The 21,035-nt window shown below is 40.1% G+C and overlaps 1 protein-coding gene across 2 annotated transcripts in view; it reads right to left on the reverse strand.

Annotated features, from left to right (window-relative positions):
• The window catches only part of HSPA12A (heat shock protein family A (Hsp70) member 12A), a 51,080-nt gene that overhangs the window by 6,340 nt on the left and 23,705 nt on the right, over positions 1 to 21,035 (reverse strand). For both annotated transcript variants that reach the window (XM_072339787.1, XM_072339786.1), the window contains exons 6-10: positions 20,724 to 20,840; positions 4,757 to 4,928; positions 2,036 to 2,122; positions 1,424 to 1,528; positions 438 to 696 (exon numbers count right to left, since the gene is read on the reverse strand). In XM_072339787.1, the coding sequence (XP_072195888.1) occupies positions 438 to 696; positions 1,424 to 1,528; positions 2,036 to 2,122; positions 4,757 to 4,928; positions 20,724 to 20,840 (740 nt within the window). The remainder of the gene's footprint in view (positions 1 to 437; positions 697 to 1,423; positions 1,529 to 2,035; positions 2,123 to 4,756; positions 4,929 to 20,723; positions 20,841 to 21,035) is intronic.

A 21,035-nucleotide genomic window follows, 5' to 3' on the forward strand; every position in this document is an offset into this window, starting at 1 on the left:
TGTTCGCTCAACTGAAACAGCACTGATTCAACCCCAGAAGGGCAACATTTAGATTATAACAGCAGCAGGCCAAAGCCACTGGAAACAAGCAAGGAAAACAAGCAAGCATGCAAAGTCTCAAGAGACAGAGAGAAGAACAGTATTTTTAATGAGCCATAATATTTGTTAAGTGAATAGAGGCATTATATTATTTCATTATGCACATCCATTTAGCTTAGCAATTTCCTTTTCATTCATGTGCATTCTGTGTTACCTTTACACTTTCTATCTCGTTGTTCTGTTAGTTTCAGTATACCCAGGGGAACACTGCAGTATGGAAACAGACACTTCTTTTACGTTACCGTCCTTCAGATTTCAAGTAATTAGGATATTTTAATTGTATGTCTTTTTAAAGATTAGTCAATTCTGTACCTGTTTGGGTTCAATCATCTACTCACTTGCTTTTCCTCAAGGCATGTTCTACACTGTGACCTCGAAACTTCTTATAATAATCAATGAAGGAGAAAGGCAGAGTGATGTTTAGTGGATTGGTCCTGTCTGGAGCTGCTGCCCGTTTACGGGACTCAAATGCTATCATCAGATCTACCCAGGCAGCAGGACGCTTGATTTTAAATTGCTCAATAAAATCTTCTCCAAATATTTTACACAGGAGCTTTTCAAATTCATAGTCCACACCTAGGGAACCATATGGCCCACCTGTATTAAAAACAAAACACAGCTTTAGTATTCTGAAAATCAGATTTCAGGAAAACCAAATACACATCAGATTGACACTACTAGGACTGTCACGGGAAACAGTTTGTCTACTACAGAACACGATCTTACCTTTGCCTCACTTTTATACATCCTAGACACTGCAGCAGAAAGGCTGTCTTAAAGCCACCAAGACTGCAGACACTCAGCAGTGAATGATACAGAGAAAGACCAGCTCAAGTGTACAGGGTTAACAACTTAGCAAAGAAAAAGAGGGGATTTTGGAGATCAGGAAGGGAGTATCATTAAAGCAATTGTATTTGCTTTAATGCACTTGTTGTAGATTTATCACTGTGAGTTTCTGCCAGAGGATGGCAGACCACACCTGTTAAGCTGGTTGTGCAATTACTGGAACACACAAGCCTTCCCTAAGCTAGGGAAATTTTACAAGGATCTCAATGTGACACACTTGGCTTTTCCTATCTCCACAGCACTTCTCAGAATAGCTCGTCAGAGACCCCTTATAGGAGTGGAAGATCATAAGTTTACTAAAGCAAGGCAGACCAGGACAGTGACCTTGTCCAGACAGCAGACAGGTTATATAATTTTGAATGCTGATCTGATTCCAGGAAGAACTGTTAGTGAAATATATTGATTAGCAAAGACATGTATTTTCTTCACTGACAGATCACAATATTGCATAAATGTAAGCAGTGGAAGTGCTATCTACCTGTTGCCTTGTATAGTTCCTTAAGATGTCCTTCAGGGAGCCTGATCTGATGGACAGTCATATCTACTGTGCCTCCTCCACTGTCAACAACGATGTAACGGTCACCTGGTTTGCCAAAGGAATAAGCAAATGTGACTTAAATTATACAGCAACGTATTGCAATGAGATACAATGACTTGCAGAAAGTTATAAAACTCTATTCTGAAAAATTCATCTTCATTAGCAGTGACTTATAGTAAATACAAAATTTAGGTATCAAAAGCTACTGATTTAGCATAAAATGAAAGGGGATTAATGGAATTGCTCGTGCTAGTGGTGTCCACTTTAGGGCATTACTAAATTAATACTACAGCATTTTCACAAGGGCTATTTGAAGAAATAGTCTAGCTTTATTTCAAAACTTGGATTGTATTCTGTCATCACCTTAATAACTGTATTCTGCTATACAGAACTGCAGTTCAGCTTTAGCAACTCAGAGCTGCATATGCACTTTTATTTGTTTGTTTTCCAACACATATTCATTCTGAGAACAGTGCAGGTTTGTGGGAAACCCTATGCTTGCCAGCAACATAAAACCAGCAAAAGCAAAATCTATTCAAGAAAGGATGCTACCTTCTTCCAGTTCGGACCAGATTTCTCCTATGACATTTTCCACCAAAAAGGTGCGACTCTGTCGATTGCGACGGACGTGTTCCTTTGCTAGTCAAAGACAGAGGAAAAATTACTGAGTATTACGAAGCATAAGGAATTTGATATCATGTGCGACAGGAAATGAGTGCAAGCATGCTGACAGATCTCCATGTATCGCTTCTTAAAACAAATGAACAACTACAGCACTGGTTTGGGGAACGTTATAACATCAATTCTAGAGAGAAGGAAAAAACAGTTTTCAGTTTTTCTGTTCTTTCTTCATACTACCGGAATTAGAAACAACAACCTAGTGTGAAAGCTACAGACAAATCCTTCACAGCTACTACATGCTGACTTCTACATACAAGCTGGAAGCTGTCCCTGCTGCCAGCCTGATTCAGGCACACGCTCTACCACACGGTGGCAGCCCTGGCCAACGGCAGACCTGAGCTGTGATGGCTGGCAGAGAACATCCCAAGATTTTCAAAAGCAACTCCTGATGCTGGGTGCTCTGGAGACATTCAGGATGTCATATTGCCTCAGTGTAAGCACCCAAAAGCACTGCTTCACAGCTCTGTAACTTCTTAAGGCTCACAGTGATCACTAAGTCTGACCCTCTGATAACTCAGGCAGACGACAGAAGCCTGCACTTATGAAAATTCTGGTTTGCTGCAACAGCCTGCAAAGCAGAATCTAGTGCTGCCATGATAAGCAATTAAATTCTGTCTTGACTAAGACTTGACCTATTAGAAACATGGAGGACACAATCTCATAACAATACTTCAGCTCACAAGACTTAATTTCTACTTAGACATTCAAAAGATGCCAAACAGTCTGTAAAGAGAAAGTAGAGCAGTGAAAGCCTTTGCTATTAAGCTTCTTAATCAATCTGTACAATTGGATGATCAAAAGTCATTTATTGTATTACTTTCATTCTCTTTCATTCAAAGGTAAAATAGTACAGAAGAACACAGACATCTCACAATATGTGAAGCAGGAAAATTGTTGAATGCACTTTCCTTCTCGTTTCTGTAGTGTCTATGATCAGAAGGAAATGAGAGGCTTTGCTTTCACCCACACCTGCTCCATAAAGACCCTATGATGCAGACAAGCTGTCAGCCTCATACACCAACAGCTCAAATCACACAGCATTCAAAGACGGAACACGCAAGAGGTCCAAGCAATGGACATTACAGCCAATGGGAGTCGTTTCATTTCATTTCTGTGAACTAAAAGCTATCACCAGAGCCAGTCTTTAATTATGACTGAAGTAAAGTCATCCTGGCTATTGCAAACAGTAATTTCTTTTGTTTTGACCTCACTGCAACAAGACAGTCCATGGAGTGCATCTGTTCACAGCTAAAGTTTTCCTCCTTAATCTGTTCTCAGCTTGTCTTGGGTACCTGCCATGCCTTTACGAAACTTTAATTCTAACCCCAAATTAATTCACTCAAACTTTACTTTCATTAATTTTAACAATAAACCTTCCTCATCCCCGATGGCCTTTACCTGACACAATTAAGAAAGAGAATGGCATCCACTAGCAGAAAACCACCATCTGCCAGATTCTGTCCAGCTTTAACCAAACACAGAAGCTTTTGTTGTTGTTGTTGTTTTTAATTATTTTTATTTTTAATTATTACTTATTTTCTTAGAAGCAAATCTCCATGCAGCCTGAAAGCGAGTTCATGGAAAAGTGCATAGAATTGGAATGGTGCAGGATAAGAACAAGGTGGGGAATGAGGGGTGCTTGAAAGGACTGTGGCGCAGGCCTCCCTAATGCTGAGCACATCTGACATGTGCTAGCTGGGAGCAACATGGCTAGGAAAGAACAAGGTAATGACTTTGCCTAACTAAGACAAAATGCAATCTGGTAAGTACAGGAATAGCTTTACAGGCTTAATTTTCCATGTAACTGTACCATTTTGACCTAGTAAATATGATGATGAAATGCAAATGATTCTGAAAAATTCCTCTGGGATAGACTGACACAGTAACACCTACATCAGTGCATCTACTACAATTCACAGAGAGAGGAAACTTACATAAAAATATACCACAGCAGTCCACCATTTTCCCTCTTTTCCCCTCTGGAAATACTAAAGATACTAAATCTTGTCTTAGTCTTTGGCAAGGAAGGATTTTTTGGAAAGTGACTTACATTGTGGGCCCACCTCTGCATGTCAGTCTTAAAGCACCAATATGAGCAGCAGCTCACAAGTCAGTAAGTTAGAATTGCCGTATCTAGTTTCTCGCCTGTGAGTAGATAAATGCACTGCTGTGTTCCATTACCATGTGCTCCTCCAAGTGTTGCAAGTAAATAATGGTAGTTCACAAAGATGACTTCAAAAAGCATCTGCCAAAGCTCTGGAAGAACACCTCAGACTGAAAGTCTGATTGAGATCCAGTAATTTAACATTGCTTCAATAATGGAGCTAATGGAACACTTAATTGTTTCCAACATATCAAATATAAAGTGACCCATCAGAAAGTACTAATTTCAATAAAGGCAGAAAAATACTGTGGTGCAAATGGAACAGGCTGCTCGGGGAGGTGCTGGAGTCACCATCCCTGGAGGTTTTCAAGAAATGTGAAATATGGCACACAGGAACATGGTTTAGAAGGCAAGGTGGGGATGGATTGATGGTCTGACTAGATGATCTTAATGGTCTTTTCTAACTTCAACGATACTGTAATAAGCACCTTGTGTAAATCCAGTTCCAATGGTGTCGCTGGGGCTATAGCCATTGACAGGTGCTCTGCTGCTCAGCTCTATCATCTGGTGAAGGCGGAGCTTCCGGCAGTAGATAGAAGCTGCCTCAGGTTCCAGGGCAATGATCAGCTGCTCAGGGTTTTCAGGGCTTGCCATTCCTGCCTGTGAGAGAGAATCGATCAGAGAAGTGGGCTGGGAGGTTCCATCACCTAACAGACCCCTCCAGCAGGTAAACAAGCACATCCCCAGCTCCCACGTTCAGTCAGGTCAACCCTCAAAGTTAACACACAAATAAGCTGCTGCTGCTCCCCAAAAGCCTTGGGCTAGGACTCATCCTGCCCACAATGGATAGCCACCACTTCACAGGCTGTAGCAAGGAGGTAGGCATGCACTTACCATGCTGTCTAACCGAGCAGCTGTGTGCGTGACAGGAGGAGAGAGGAGAAAAGTCCTCCTGAGGCCTGAGCTGAACAGCATACAACCTGACCTCCTAACTAACCCATCAATCTGCCTGCTAGGAGGGGCCAAGCCTCCTGTCAGGAATACCTTTGGTGTCTCTTCTCCCAGTGATAATTTTAGTATGCCTTGCTTTATATCCCAGAAGATATAAGACATATATAGTTCCTCACCAAAACCAACCTTCCCCCCACTGCGCAGCTTACTAAGAATACATGATACACTTTGCCAGTAATGTATCTTTGGACTTAAAATCAACATTTCTCTGTTCCAAAATAAATTTTAAGCACAATTGCTTTCATAACAGCTCAAAAATGCTCAGTTTTCAAGGAACTGAAATACAATAGGACACATTCATTAAATTATAATGAGAAAAAGCCTAAAAATACTTTAACTAACATTCGCAAGCCTGCTAACGGCAGTGGGTTGGAACTGGATGATCTCTGAGGTCTCTTTCAACCCAAGACATTCAATAACTCTACAATTTGCCATTCCCTCTATTTGCTTTCTGAATTTTCAGTCTTCAGATGCAAAGATTTTCAAGCAAACTTAACATGCAACCACTTCACCCTTAGAGCTGCACTTAGAGAAAAGTATCAAAACGCTGCTGTAAAATGTTTCCATTCCTTTCATCCTCACTTCCCCCCACTGTACAACTTTCTGTTAAAAGATAACTGTATCGTTCAACACTTTCTGCTCATCCTGTGGCCTGTTTGCTGTTGTTTTTTAGTTAAGTGTGTGAAGACTAAGCATTAATATATAAATGAACATTTTTCTGTCTCCATGGTCAGTCTACGAGCAAACTCTCCCTTCAACTCATACATATCCATTGTGTTTGCTTCATAGCATACCCAAAAGAAGGCAGAATTGCGTGGGAAGACTGGACTTTGCTTCCTTCATACAGCTACACCGTGGGCTGTGCTAATTGTTGGCCAGATTATATCTGTGGCTAGAAACTCAGATTAAAGCTTGTTCAAAAAGCACTATGAGAGTAATATTTGGGGACATAAAATGGTCCTTTCCCTTTACTAATTAATTTTTTTCCCTTCTATTACAGCACGTAAGAAAGTTGCATCTTTACTGAAAGCATCTTCCTGCTTTAATCGGTAGCACAGGAAGGGAAAACACTCAAGATACAAATTCATTTTTGGTCATTCCTGACACGTTTATCTAATATGATACATACATCCATGAATGTACAGTCTGCTCACACAATCTATCCCAATATTTCCCTGTCTTTGCCTTTGGAAATTTTCCAAGAAGTCTCCTTTGAACCTTTGTCCTTTGACAAAGCAACTCTAAGCCTTGAGGCAAATGTGCATGAAAAGAAATAACTATATTTTAGGGGAAAAAAATAATTTGTTGCTAAGGGCATTAAAATCCAAAGTCTGCACTATAAAGTATTTGCAGAGATGACATGAACTGAGTTACATGCATAAGAAATGCACTGGTATCTCCTAGCTAAGAAAAAAAGAGTATATTAATTACAAAGTCATCTGTTCTGGGGTGGAGAGGGATTTAGGGATTTATTTCCAAGGCTGATCCTGCTAAAAGAAAACAGTAAACTATTAACACAACCATTTGCTTCTTCCTCTCCTGAAGTTCAGGCCAGTTCAACTTTTCACATCGCTGCCTTCACATCAGCAGAGGAAGGCAGTGACCTGCAGTGCCTGAACTCAGATCCATGTTCTCAGACCCTCCGAGTACAGCAGATGCTATTCTTGCTACTTTTTCTGACTAGATACTATTTTAACATATTCAAAATATCTCCCGAGGAAAACATTCAACAGAAATGACAGTTTTTAACAGTTCAAAGCACAGTTGATCCTAATAGAATTTCATGAAGCCTTTTTTTTTTTTTTTTCGTTTGGTTATTGTTACAAAGCTTTCCTTACAAAGTTTGACAGGCCAGTTAAAAATGAGGAATGTGTTATTTCATCTCAGAAAATAGCCCTACCAAGCACTGTGTACAATGAAACACATAAGACATCCTACATATACATATTGTCATGTGTAAATATATATGTATGCATACATAAAGATCGATATTTATGTTCTATTTTTTCTCCATATATCAAGACAGCACATCACTGTATATATGTATCTAAACAGTGCACAGAATGGGAGAAGGGGAGATGAGATAAACGTGACTGGGTACATGCTGCTAGGGAAGAAAGGAATGATGAGATTATGTTAGTACATGGTCTGGAAAGATGAAGACATAGGAGGCAGCATCTGCCCCATTGCTGCAGCTGAGGAGAAAGGGACGGGAGGAAAAGCATGCAGAGAAAGAACAGTAAAAGCACCAGGCAGTCAACACAAAGGAATCTTAAGATCCAAGATTTGCTATGTTTTCTATTTTCTGTTCCATCTGCCTTGCCCACTGCTGCCCACTTTCCACTGCAAGTAGGCGTAAAGATTTAGAAGTTAACAGGGTTGATCAGAACAGATCTAAGCAATATCTCAGTCCTTATTACACAGATCATTTTGGCAGCTGACTGATTTGCCAAGGGCAACTGTGGACTTTACAACAGACCCACATCCTGCCTGTAGTCTGGGAAGATCTTTTCCCTCACTTGCAGTATAAACCCAGCCATCACCAATGAAACATGAGGGAACAGACAGCATTTTTCCCAAGAATGCTAATGTGGAAAGCCATCACAGAAATACAGAAAGCTTGTTAGCATTAAGTCCTTAAAAGTGATTTCCAGAAGACTGTTGCACCATATACCTGGAAGAAGCATTGAACAAGATGAAGAGTTCCCCAAACTTACTCTGCGCATCTGTTTGAGCACCAGGACTTCATACTATGACAGGGAAATTCCCACACTTAACTCACTCCAGTAAAAACACACCTCTGAGCTGCTGCCAGGGCACTGCTGCTCATTCACAAAGATGCATCGTCACCAGCAAACCTCACTCAGAATGCTTCAAATCCTCAAGCAATGGAGCACACATAACTCTACCATCCAGATACAGGTGAATTCTTAACATGACACACCAGCTTTGCTGTTGCAGCCAAAGATGTCTTACTGTATGATAGCCATAGCTGACCACAATTATAGCTGACCATACATTCTGCCAAGTGTTAATTTATCTCAGAATTTGCAAATGCTGAGTTCTGGACTGTGAATGCTGAACATATATAGAGAACTAAACAACACTCAAACAGAAACCTAAGAGTTATCAAAAAACTTAGCTACTGAGTTTTTCTGGATCCAGCCAACCAAATATACGTGTCCAGAACCTCACTAGGAGCACTATCTTCAGAGATGCAGCCCCTGCTCTGAACAACCAGTCCTTGAAAGTACCAGGCTGCTCAGACGGGAGAGCATCTATTCCGTTTTTAGCATCATAGCAATGAGCCCCAGGTTAAGGACCAAATTACAGAGTAACTACAGTGGATCCATGCTAGTTGACTCTATGAGGGTCTTAACTTCTTTGGATTTGAAATACACAGCCCTGCCTTGATCATCTTCTGCAAGGGCTGGGGAGATGAAAATATGAAAAGATAAAAATAGAAAAAAAGGATGCATTTTATTCCATGCACATTGGATTAGATTCATGTGGTTCTTGTATCAGAATGTTATGTTAACATAGGCAATAACAAAGCGTCAATCTGTCGAAATGTGGCTGTATACATGTAATATAAAATCAGCAACTTCATTATGGCAAAAATGTGGCTATCACATGTATTAATTTCATCCAAGTCTGTGAAAAAAGGCTCAAAATATACAAGAGAAGTGGTTAAGAGTCTGTATATATTAGAAATAACAGAGGTGACAAAGGAGCATTCCTCGGATTTAGAGCTAATCAAATCTATGCAGGCAGTCTATGAAGCCTTGACCCCTATTTAACGAGAATGTAGAGTCAGTGCCAAAGCAAACTACAGCTGGGTCTACTACAGGGCAATGCTCACGTTCACTTCCAGAGCTGCTGCAAGACGGGGCCAGAGCCCAGATCCCATGGCTCCTCTTCAGTCAAGGCAGTAGCTCCATCCAGTTCCCTGAACTAGAGAAAGTGATCTGAGCTAGATTCATTTTCTTTCAGTAAGGTTTGCTATGTCACTTTGCATCACTTTCAGTGTTAAAGGAGATAAATGAATTACTCCCGCATACATATATAAATTTTTTAAAATTGCATTTTCTCTGGATAAACATAAGCATTGTGCTTTTACTTTTACTCTGCTGCAGTATAACTAGTCAGATGATCCTGGGCAGGCTCTGTATGCCTTAGCAGCTCATGTTACCTATCCGTAAAATAGGTACACTGCTGCCTTTGTCCTTTATGCACTGAAAGGCAGTAAAGGAAAGCACTTCATAACCTAAGTACAGAGTAATATACTATATTATTTTCACAGTGAGTTAAATTTTATCTTTCAAAAAAAAGAAATAAAGAATCAGTTCTGACTGGAGGAATTCTAATTTACTGCTTTAATAAATTTTATGATAATCTAAAGCTCAATTCAGTACAGTGTAGGTGCCGCAGGCACTGTACTCACACTTAATAAGACAGTTCTGGATACAGAAATAGACTAGTACAAACAAACTAGACAAATAAACATGTGCAAGGAGAATCCTCATTATACAGCTGGAGAGGCAAGACACAGAGACTAAATGTCTTAGAATCACTGAACAGCTTGGGTTGGAAGTGATGTTTCAGGGGCCATCAGCAGCATGTCTGCTGAAGGAATCAAGGGCACAGCTCCCTAATGAACTGGTTCAGTGATGAAGTTGATTTCAGAAATCCACGCTATTCAAGGCTCAGGCCCCTATGCAGTTTTCACAGTTGGCCATGTCCACCAAGCATGTTACCCTATTCACTTCTGAAGCAATGGCACAGACCAGGCGGGTGTAATGATCTAACCTTCTGGGTGGCAAAAAGAACATTTAAAATCTCTTTTTAGTACTAACGGCACATTTCCAGGCCTCAGAGATAAATTTGAAGAGTTGGATTCCATGAAATAGCTTTGTAAAGACAATGTGGCTCATTAGGAAATAAAGCCCTGCAGTACAACATCATTCAGCTAGAAAAACAGAAGCTGTGAATTAGCATCAACATTTCTGTATTTTCCAAGATATTTATTATAATTAGTAACAACAGGAAAGCCATGATTGCAAGTTAAGCACTATGCAGCCTGCACCAAGAAAGTATTGTGCGACTCCATCCAGGCAACACAAAACAGCAGTTGGAAATTAAGAGCCTCATGAAATTTACACTGTTTAAACTAATCAGTTCATTGTGTTAACAGATTCATGATAAAACCAGCCACTTAGTGCCTCACTAAGTGAGCTCTTCTCTGATCCTCCTCCTTTTTCACCAGCTAGCACTTTCTCCAGTTTTATGGCACCAAACTAGGATGTCACAAATAGATGACTGAGACCTAATTACAGAGGCAGAGCACGCCAGGAAAGATGAACGACATGAGAAATCAGCCTCAGCATTGTCACTCAGAAGCACATAAGGAGAAGCAGGGTTGGCAGGGAGTGGGGTTAGAGGATGTCGTGAAGCTGCACCAAAAATGCAGTTTGTACAGTTCTGCTAGACCTTCAGCCTTGACACTTAAGGAAGATTCGTGAAAGAACAGTCTGAAAATCACTATGCCATCATCACAGACCAATGCTCTGCCATTAGCCTTTAGGAACAACAAGAGTACTGTAATATGCATCTCATGAATAAACGTGATAGAGGGAGGTCATGTAGCACCTTTAGTTCAGGCAACTTACTGTTTCTGAGACAGATTCTTAAAATTGCTCAACAGCCACAAAGGAAACAGTACATTCACATGAACCCAGATTCACAGCACAGTGAAGTGACTGGTTTAAGCAAAGAGGAGTCACTGGGAGCTCTGCTGCTTTGGAAAGTTCATCCTTGGATTTTAAGTGTCTAGATGAAAACAGAGAATTAACTTCCCCCACACACCCCTTCTTTCTCTTTTTAATATAGTCAACACAGTGTTTGAGTGATGGTTGATTCTATAAAGATCTGATACTTAACAGTGTCATAGAGGTACTTGCTGCTTTTCAGAATCAAGAGCTTTCTCTTAAACATTGTTATGTATATATGCAAATGTATGGTAAAAAATGCATCTATTTTCAAACTATTGCGGTCTGTTGCCCTAAACTAGGTTTGTGGCACAGGCTGTCCTTTGTCCTATTCGGATCTGGTGGCACTGATCGTATTTTGCATTTCACAAGTGAAAATATAATGGATAATTTTCACAGCTACAGAATTCCTTTAGTGCATATTTCTGTATGGTTAACTGCTAGGACAGAGATAGTCAACTCTGTGAGAAAACTACTTGAGAGAGAAATGAAATCTCAGGTTATGAATGCATAGCAGTAACTCCATTCTGCAGACCAAGGAAATATAAATTATGAAAGACAACAAACATAAAAGCCAATTAGTTTAAAGGAGGGGACAAAATTGGAAGAGACCCTTGGAATAATTCTCATTTGTACACTTTACATTAGCATAAGTTATTAAAAAACATGAAACACTTAGAAAGACAAATCCCAGTATAATTCCATCTTCAAATGCTCCGTGGGGTTTGGGGATTGCAGACTGCTTTTTAAGAACCGAGATATCTTCCCTTCTGCCTTCATATAACAGAAACCTTATTATATGCACACACACACACACGCACACACAACTTTTCCTCGTATTTAAAATATCAGAGTATATGCTTTCCAATGGTCTTTGAATTCTCAGTGCCAGCATATACCAGAGGCTCAAACAAGGAACCTAGTCCACAGAAAATTTACTTCTTAGGGCCCTCATATAGGAAGCCTGAACTGCTGCTTACTGAAGCTAGGAGCTCCTGTGAAAGGAGCTTTTCAGTGAAATCCTCTAACCTGCAGGAAATCAGGATAGAAGATTATAAAATATCTCAAACTTGGAACTTTTACAATCGGTTTGGTAAACATCACCAAACAATAAATGTTAACAAGTTTATGCTAGGAACTGGCTAATGTAGCTGCCAAACCACTCTCTGTCACATTTGAAAAGCAGGCAGGCAGGCCTACGAGAGCTTAATGAGATTCAATGCAGCCAAGCACAGGGTGCTGAACTTGGTTTGGGGCAATCACTGATATGACTATAGAATGGGAGAACAATTCAGTTAGAACAGACCTGTGGGGAAGGACTTGAGGATCCTTGTGAATAAAAAGATGGACATGAGCCAGTAGCATCCTGCTTGGAAGGTCAACATTATCCTAGGCTGCATCAAAAGAGCAGTGGCCAGCAGGGAGAGGGAGGTGACTGCCCCCTCTTCTCTGCTCTTGTTGAGACCCCATCTGGATGCCTTTGTGAATGCTGTGTCAGTTCCCTGCCTGTATCAGGGAGCATTTGGATCTTATAGTATGATAGTATGACAATAGAACAAGCCCAAAGTTATTCTGGACCTTGCTTATTTCTCTATAGAGTTTAGCAATTTTTGCAGTGAGAATTTTAGAGTCTTCTGGGATCAAAAGGAAACATTTCTTACACAGCCTGAAGGCTACACTATTTAAGTCTGGAAACATAAAGAACACAGCTGTCCTAAAAGGTCCCGTAGCTTTACGCCACAGTCATTTTAAGAAAACACTAAATGCTGAGAAGACTATAAATTCAGTGTATTCATTGTGCAGAAGTTGAGTTTAAAGCACACACACACACAAACATGCCTCATTTTACTGTTTTTTCATGGAAGGAAACTTAATTCTTAAGTAATTCATTTACTTATATTTGGTTGTAGAGAATCTACTTCAAACTTTATTTCTAATTCCTATTCTATTAATAAAGCTATTCCTCTGGAAACAAAAAGCACGATTGGTAATCCTGCTCCTTCCTAAAAGCTGTTCAGATACCATAGCAATATCCCCTTCTGAAAAGCAGGAGGATGAATGTGGCACCTGGAGAGGTAATGAGGTGTGACTTTTACTTTCAGCATGCTCTTTGAATAATGAGTTTTGTGGACCAGTATTGCCTAAAGTCAGAACTCCTGCATTTGTGTGGTCACTGATTAGATGAAGGGATTTGTTATAGATGGCTAGGCTGTCTCATGCAGATAGATGCCTTTGCTAAGCATGGTCAGACTGCCTCAATTTATCTTGCTTGGGGTCATTGTTACCCAGCTAAGAGTACAGCTGGTTCAGATGCCTTACCTGTGCATTTCTATTCTTTATACCATATACTTTACCTTACTTTTGTAGCTGGATGTGACTCGCATGTTATTGAACGATAATTTGGTGAGGGAGAGGCTGTGCTGACAGCCTGAAGTGGGATCACAGTGGCACTGAGACAACACAAGGGTGATATTTCTGCAGCCTGCCCCCAAATGCTTCTTGCAACAGATCACATTTAAACACTAAATGAAATCAAGTGGCATCACCAGGAATTTTTTTTCTGCATTTTATTCCCCAAGGTGCAGGGGATATTAGTTGCAATTTTTATGACTAGCATGCATTAGAAAAATTGAGCCATCAAATTCTCATAAGCTTTTCAACTTTTCATGTTATATCATTGCACAAATGCCTTTAGTACCATGGACTTGTACTGATTACCACATCAGAGAAGCCTGACTCTCCTCCTATTTAAATATCTGCCCAGTGTGTCATGTTCTCCCATTCCATTTGTTTCAAAATAAACTCAGATGTAGGTTGTTGTGGGTCAGGCTGATTTTTATTAAGTTGCATCTTATTTTTTATCTTAGGCTTTCTGATTTTAACAATTTTCTGCATAGTTTCCAAATTCAGCTTCTATTTCTCCTTGTCCTGTAATGAAACACTAGCACTTCAGATGTCTTTTCAACAGATCAATTATCTTCCTTCATTGGCCTTCCTACAAATATATTATAAATAATCCTAACCACTCGTTTCAGAGCAGCCCCTATTGACTTACAATTGTTTGGCAGACTTGCTGCAGTCCCCCACCAAGTTCCTGACTGCAGTTTACAACCTCTTAGATGGTCATTTTCATCTTTTGACTAGGAACATTCACCTAGTGCAATCTTTCCACCTACTTCTCTTAGCTTCAGGATCCTTCCAGGCAATTTCTAAGATCCAAAGAAACACAAGTTGAGCGTAGCACTCCTTCACACAGTGGAGGAAATTCCACCTTACAGGGACAACTACTGGAGCAAAGGGTCTGCATCTCGAGGTAGCTACATATTTTGCATGGCAGGCACTAATCTGTTTATCTGCTCATACCTAAAATGCTACAAAAACCTACTTTACTTGCGAAATGAAAAGCTGCACAAATTCCAACTTGCACCTCAGAAGTGGACAATCAAAACCTGGATTAGCAGATGGTTTTGTCAGGTGCCTGTGCCTTCATGTGGACCTGGCTAGGTAATTAAAACGTGTAAACTGAGATCAATTAGCTCACCGTGCTGAGCTCCCACTGTGTAGATTTTCACTCCTTGATTCATCATTGCTACAAAATGCGGAATCCTTCCAAACATATCATTTCATAAACATTTCAATCCTTATGGTTAAGAAGATCTTAATACCACAAACGTGAAAGCAAGGACTCAGCACAACCCCAGAAGCTGCAAATAATCAGGATGCTCCATACATAACACATTTCTGCCTTTGCTAAGTAGTGCTTTCACTGGCTTCTTACTGCTGTTTATGCCTGAACACTATTTGCATTTTATGCAGTTTACAGGAAGTCTGTTGAGCTGTACCTACACACAAATTTCAGTTCTAAGTGCACTACATGCCAAAAAATAGATTATACTTAAAAGAAAAAGCTCAGCTTCACAGATATCAAACAGGCTCTTTAACTGTCTTTTTAAATCACATCAAGAGGGAAAAGGACAGAACAGTAAGAGCTCATTCAAGCTCATAGCCCACATTTCAGAAGAACTTTAGGTCACTCAGTTTTCCCACCAGCACCACTCAGAGGCTGTAGGCTGGGTCCAACATGCAGGCAGTTTCGCCCCTCCACACCAGTGGTTGGTTTAGGTAGCAGATGCTGGCAAGGAGCCCAGTGCTACTTCAGGAACCTGTAAATAGCCCAGCACAGGGCTGTTGCTCCCACTACTATCTCCATATATGGTGGAAAAGGGCCCTAACTCATTTTTCTTGCTGTTCATATAAAAATCCTGACAGAGCAGCCAGGCGCAGCTGCTGCTGCCTCTGGGTCAACACTGCCAGAGGTTTCTAAAACCTCAGCACGTCTCGCTTGACTGGAGAAGCAGAACTACACTAACTAACATGACAGATGCAGTAATGCATTTTACTGTCCTTTAATTAAAGCGATTCATTCACCAGTTATATTTTCAGTTTACACAGTTACAGCTCTCAATAAGCACAACCTCCTTATCTGTTCTGACATCTCTATTGTCTTTAGCTTCCTGCCTCTAAGTCCTCCTCTCAGAGGACAGCCCCGACTGTGATACAAGCTAGGAGGACCACAACTATCTCAGTGCCTTCTTTCTCTCTTTCCCTAAAATGAAATAAATAATAAGTTTAAAAACAAAAAAAAAATCAATGCTTTCCAAAAGGCAGAAAAAAGTGTGTGTTTGTTCTGTTGTCACACATCACAGAGGTGTGCTGATTTTATTACATAAATCCTCCAGAGATTTACAAAACAGAGCCCAATCTAGGCAGCTCCAAGGGAGCCCTTTTAAGCCAGTGTCTCATTCATTTCAGCAGGAAGCAAGGCTTTCTAACCCACTTCAAGGCAGACAGAATCTAAAATCTTTTTTTTCCTCCAAAAATATCATAACTAAGAATAAATGGCAGCATTGTTATATAGGAACACTGAATCAAACCAAAATGTACCGAGCCCAAAACATCATCACAAAGATATTCTGATATCCAGGAAGTGACATTTCACAGGACAATCTAAACACTGTTGTTTGCATTAAGGTTCATTGTGGATGTGACATTTGGATGCTGGTTAAATCCCAACACTCGAAGACTCATGGCCTTTTCACAACATATGCTGACATACGTATTGGGCTCAGTCTGAGTATCAGCTCTTGCAGCCATGCTCAGCACCCGACTGTTTGTAATAAGTGACTTCTACATTTTCATCTGGAAGAAAAACGTTGCCTTTAATAGATTTCCTGCTATTTTAGCAAAAATATTTTTTGTTTTCAGCTATGAACAAAATTAATTAACAATACAAAAAACACCGCAAACATGCAAAATGTTTCTGGGTAACATCTAGCACATTCCCTTTTTAATCTTTAAACCAGTCTTTTCTGAGTGTGGTTTCGTGTTCTCACATAGGCTTTTGATATAATTCATCTAAAACTCATTCAAGATTGGCCATTTAAACACTACATTCCAGGGTATCCACACTTATATTGCTAAAAGATTCTGTGTCATCAAGTTACTCTCTCTACAAATTTGTTTACTTTTCTTAGAAGATTCCTACAGAACAGGCTAGCACTGATCAGTACAATGTAATGTAAGCCAAACGACAACGTGATAATAATTCTCATCATGTTCATTTCACATTGAAATTAATAAATATTCAGTGCAAGAGCCAATTTAAAACAATCCCCTCGAATTCCAGGCTCACACAATTAATCCTACAATCTAGATTGCCTGTTTGTTTATACAAGCTTAACATGCAAATAATTTTATTTGCTATTTGTAATTGGAATATAAATCTACATAAGAGCCCTGAAACTTCATTTCAAAATCAACAACTCACATTAGAAGAAAAAATGCTACAATATCTCTGAGTAAACCAGCAGACCAACATATGTAAGACAACAGGTATTTCAGGCAAGCTTATGAAAAAGCATCATCCTTCCCTTTCCCTTGGTCTGTCCTGAGCGCATTTGACATACCATGTTTTATACCTATTGCACAGCTTCTGCACCAGCATATTCCTCTCAACTCCAAATTCTTCCTTAGAACTTTATTTCTATTGGCACGTTCAAGAAATTCCAGTCTGTAGATTCTGCTCCGCGCTTGCTGTGTCTGAAGAATTTGTATTGAAACACGAGCTGTAAGAATGCCTTCACTAAAAGAAAGACTCTGCCAAGAATATCGGATCTTGTGTCCCTCTGATATACAATCCACAGGGTCTGAATTTTGTTTGGAAAAGGGATTAAATTTGCTGCTTATAGTACATAATATGGTAAGACAACAAAGCACTGTTAAGACTGAACCAAATATTCCCACCTACCAGCATTCCATAGATTTCTACAAAAATGGTCTTGAATACTGTCAGTTTCATCTTCCCATTAGCGGACACTTACTTTTGATCACTAGTAATACAGGACCAACAGAACACCGAATCCCCTTGTATCCATAAGACCTCAGATGTCACATAGATGGGATCCTGGTTTTGTGACTATATTCACACAACACGCTGCTGAATGTTCATAAGCAGGAAGTAGCTTGCGTAAGCTGTCTTCCATGGTGGGTTCTAAACCTCTGCCTCAACACAGCTACATCCCCTTGGCAGGTCCCAACCAGGTGAGCAGGATGGAGTCCTCCCACATGCTATCCATCTGGACCACACTGCCAAACTCACCAAAATAAGAAAGCATTTCAGTCATTAGAACTAATTTCTCACAATGCAACTTCTTTAGGAGAATGAAAATCCTTCTAAGACTGGTAAACGCACAGCTTCTGATGGAACTACGCTAAAGCAAAGTATTTGCAACAGAAGAACTAGAATACAGAAACAGGTACAGTGAACACTATTTATGATGCCCTATCTATTTCATGGTAAGGACAATGAGAAGCCTGACTGATGCATCCTAAGAGTCATTACTCAGACACAATGAACCCTACTGTCTGCAGGATCCTAGAGAGATGACATGCTCCAGTCGTGCCACAGAGATCTCTCCAAATGTGACCAGACCTCAACAGCAAGTCACACAGCTTTAGAGCTTTCTGGATGCACAAAACAGCAAGAAGTGTCTGTGGACTACGATCCAGAAACAAAACTATTTCAATTCGCAAAGTGAGGTTGTAAAGACATGCACATCTCTACAGCCTACCAAACTTAACATTTTGAGAGGTCCCAGAAAGCAAAACAAATGAGAATAAATAAATATCTACTTCGCAGATGTAGCAAAATTCAAATATGAAGAAAAAGGGTTAAGAATATGAAAAAGTACAATAGATAATACAGATTGTGTGGGGTAACAGCAAGAAGCAGTTAGGAGCAGTTTTCATCTCAGTAGTTCAGTGACAGTCATGTTTTTGTAGGCGTGACAGAATAAGTTTTAGATAGGGTTTCAGAGGAAAATGAGTTAGCATTATAGGTACTCATGGCCAGGGCATGCAGCTTATGGCTGAGATGGCACAGACGAAGGAGGCAAATGCAGGTTGACTCCCTGTCAAATGTGAAGTGACAAAGCCCGTTAGCAGCAGCATTCTGAAGGGAAGCAAAACAGGCCAGATTACAGTTGCTAAAGCCACGAAAATGATGCTGCAGAAACTGAGATGCAAAATCAGTGACAAGTTCGATGAGAGCTCAGAATTATGCACAGACAGGAAAAGCTGTTATGTAGGTAGAATTAGCAAGACTTTGGTAGGCTGGATGGAAGGTCAGAGGAAGAATTGGGAGCTAAAAGGAACGCCAGATTCCACCTTGAAATGACAAAACAGCACAGCATCTGGAAGGGAAAGCTGTGGAAGCCCTCAAACAGACTAACAGTTTCAGGAAATTTTTTTCTTTTAAGGCAAGACAGAGATGAGTGGATGTCAGAAATGCATTGAGATTCCAGGTTGGACAACAGCTGATGGATGTTGAGAGCAGAAGCAGACCTACATCACTTTACTTGACTTTCATAACTTCATGTAATATTTAGATTTGCCTAACAACCGCACAGCAGTTCCACTGAGGCTGGGCTTTATGTTGTGAACCAAAGACCGAAGTCATCAGTAATTCTATTCTCTCAGAGTTACATCACTTGCCACAGATTACCCGAGCAATTACCCACATCTCATTTCATTTCCCACTAGTTAACTATCAGCTTAGAGTAGCGATTGTACCTCAGCATGTTTTCAGCAACAAGGTTTTTATCACTGCCTTTTTAACGCTTTTCTCTACTCAATGCTCCAGTTGTTCTCATGAACACAAGTTCTTATTTTTGTGACAACTGTGTGTTTTGATAGCTAACATCAAGGGCTGGAACTTCTGCTCTGTCAGTACGCACTGGTTTGTAGCACTTGTTGGATCCTGCAATAGGAATCTGAAGACGGAATGAGAAAGTAGAACTCTCAGTTTTCTGCATTTCTTTCTTTGGCCCCATTCCTTTAAATATCAACTGTGTCAAGCAAACATACAATTACTTCCCTACATGCTTTTTTTTCCCCTGCAATTGATCACACACCCTAAGCTAAAAGCCTTGTCAGTCCTTGCTATTTATCAAGCTTGCCGATAGAAGAACACAATCACAGACAAAACCACAGACACAGACACTAATCAACAACATTCCATTGTGCCACAAATGAGAAATGCCAAGAGATCTACCTCACTCTGCCCTGCTCCTTACACAGCTCCCGTTACACGAGCACACATGCACACAGACAGCAGGCAGACAACAATATACAGAGATAATGAATGGGTCTCTAGCGTTTCAGATTTACCTACAACCGTGTCCTTCCATCAGAACTTTAAGAATGTTTTGCTTCTGGCACTAGCATTAGCAATCCCACAATAAAGACTGTTAAGAAAAATGTTGCTCAACATTAGAAGTAGTTAGAAACAGAGTTAAAGAAAACCTGGGTGCTTTCCAGGAGCACTCTGCAAATTACACACCAGCTACTATGTCTTTCACAAACCGCGCATGATGTATCTGCTGCCAATGGGTTACGCAAGTCTGCGGCAGAAAATAAATAACATAAAATGCGACGTAAGTATCCTGATGAAAAGAAGAATGCACACATCTAGTCTATCAAAGACACAAACTGAATTTGAAATAAAGCATATGCAATATGGAATGTGCAAGACTGCGGGGACTTTGAAGGGAGGGGAAAGGGTTAAATACTGACAAACTCCTACTGGTGATAGTAACATTTTAATTTAATTTTATGTCCAGACTATCTGGACTCAGTCTCTTCATTCCTACGGTGGGAAAATGGCAACAGGAAAAAAGAAGTCCCTTCTGAGGAGGGTCTATGCTTTCCCTACTCCTTCTTAATTTTTCCTTATTCGAAAAAAGCCTGTGATGACCTAAAGAAATTAACAAGACAAAATCACGTCCACTGTTTTAAATCAGCTTTCTCTTTGGTCTCAAAACTGCATCTCTTCGACATGCACTAAATTCACCAGGAGTATCATGTAAAAGGTGACTAAAATATCAGTCTGCAGTGAGGGACACCAATACACAAAAGCAAATACATTAAAAGGCATTTAAAATGTGAATACATATGACGTGAAGCCACCGCTTTGTTGAGTTAAATTCTATGTTTCTAGCCCAACTCTTTCTTATTTAATGTTGTTTACACTAGTGCTAATTGTCTCAAATATAGTTTAACATTTAGCCTATCAAGTAAGGCTTTAAAGGGCATTTTTAAGTTCACCCTGTAACCTTACCTTGTAGGCAGCTTGTCTCATAAACTGCTTTGCAGGCTGCTTCCAAATAGCAGGCACTGTAATAACCCATCTTACTTCAGTATTTTCAAAGTCCGAACCCGCTTGGTCACTGAGCTCCTAAATAAAGAGAAATAGAGGTGAATGTAAACTGATGGGTGTCAACTTGGTAAGAAAATATTTTCTGAAGCTTCCAGTAACAGAAACTCTCTTTTCAATCTTTTTTCCTGCTACACCTATGTTACAAATCCAAATATTTAAATTATTACCAACCTTTCAAGAATGCTTCACTGTGCCAACAGCTAGGATTAGGGC

Source organism: Excalfactoria chinensis, chromosome 6 (assembly GCF_039878825.1).
Source record: "Excalfactoria chinensis isolate bCotChi1 chromosome 6, bCotChi1.hap2, whole genome shotgun sequence".
Taxonomy (NCBI): Eukaryota; Metazoa; Chordata; class Aves; order Galliformes; family Phasianidae; genus Excalfactoria; species Excalfactoria chinensis.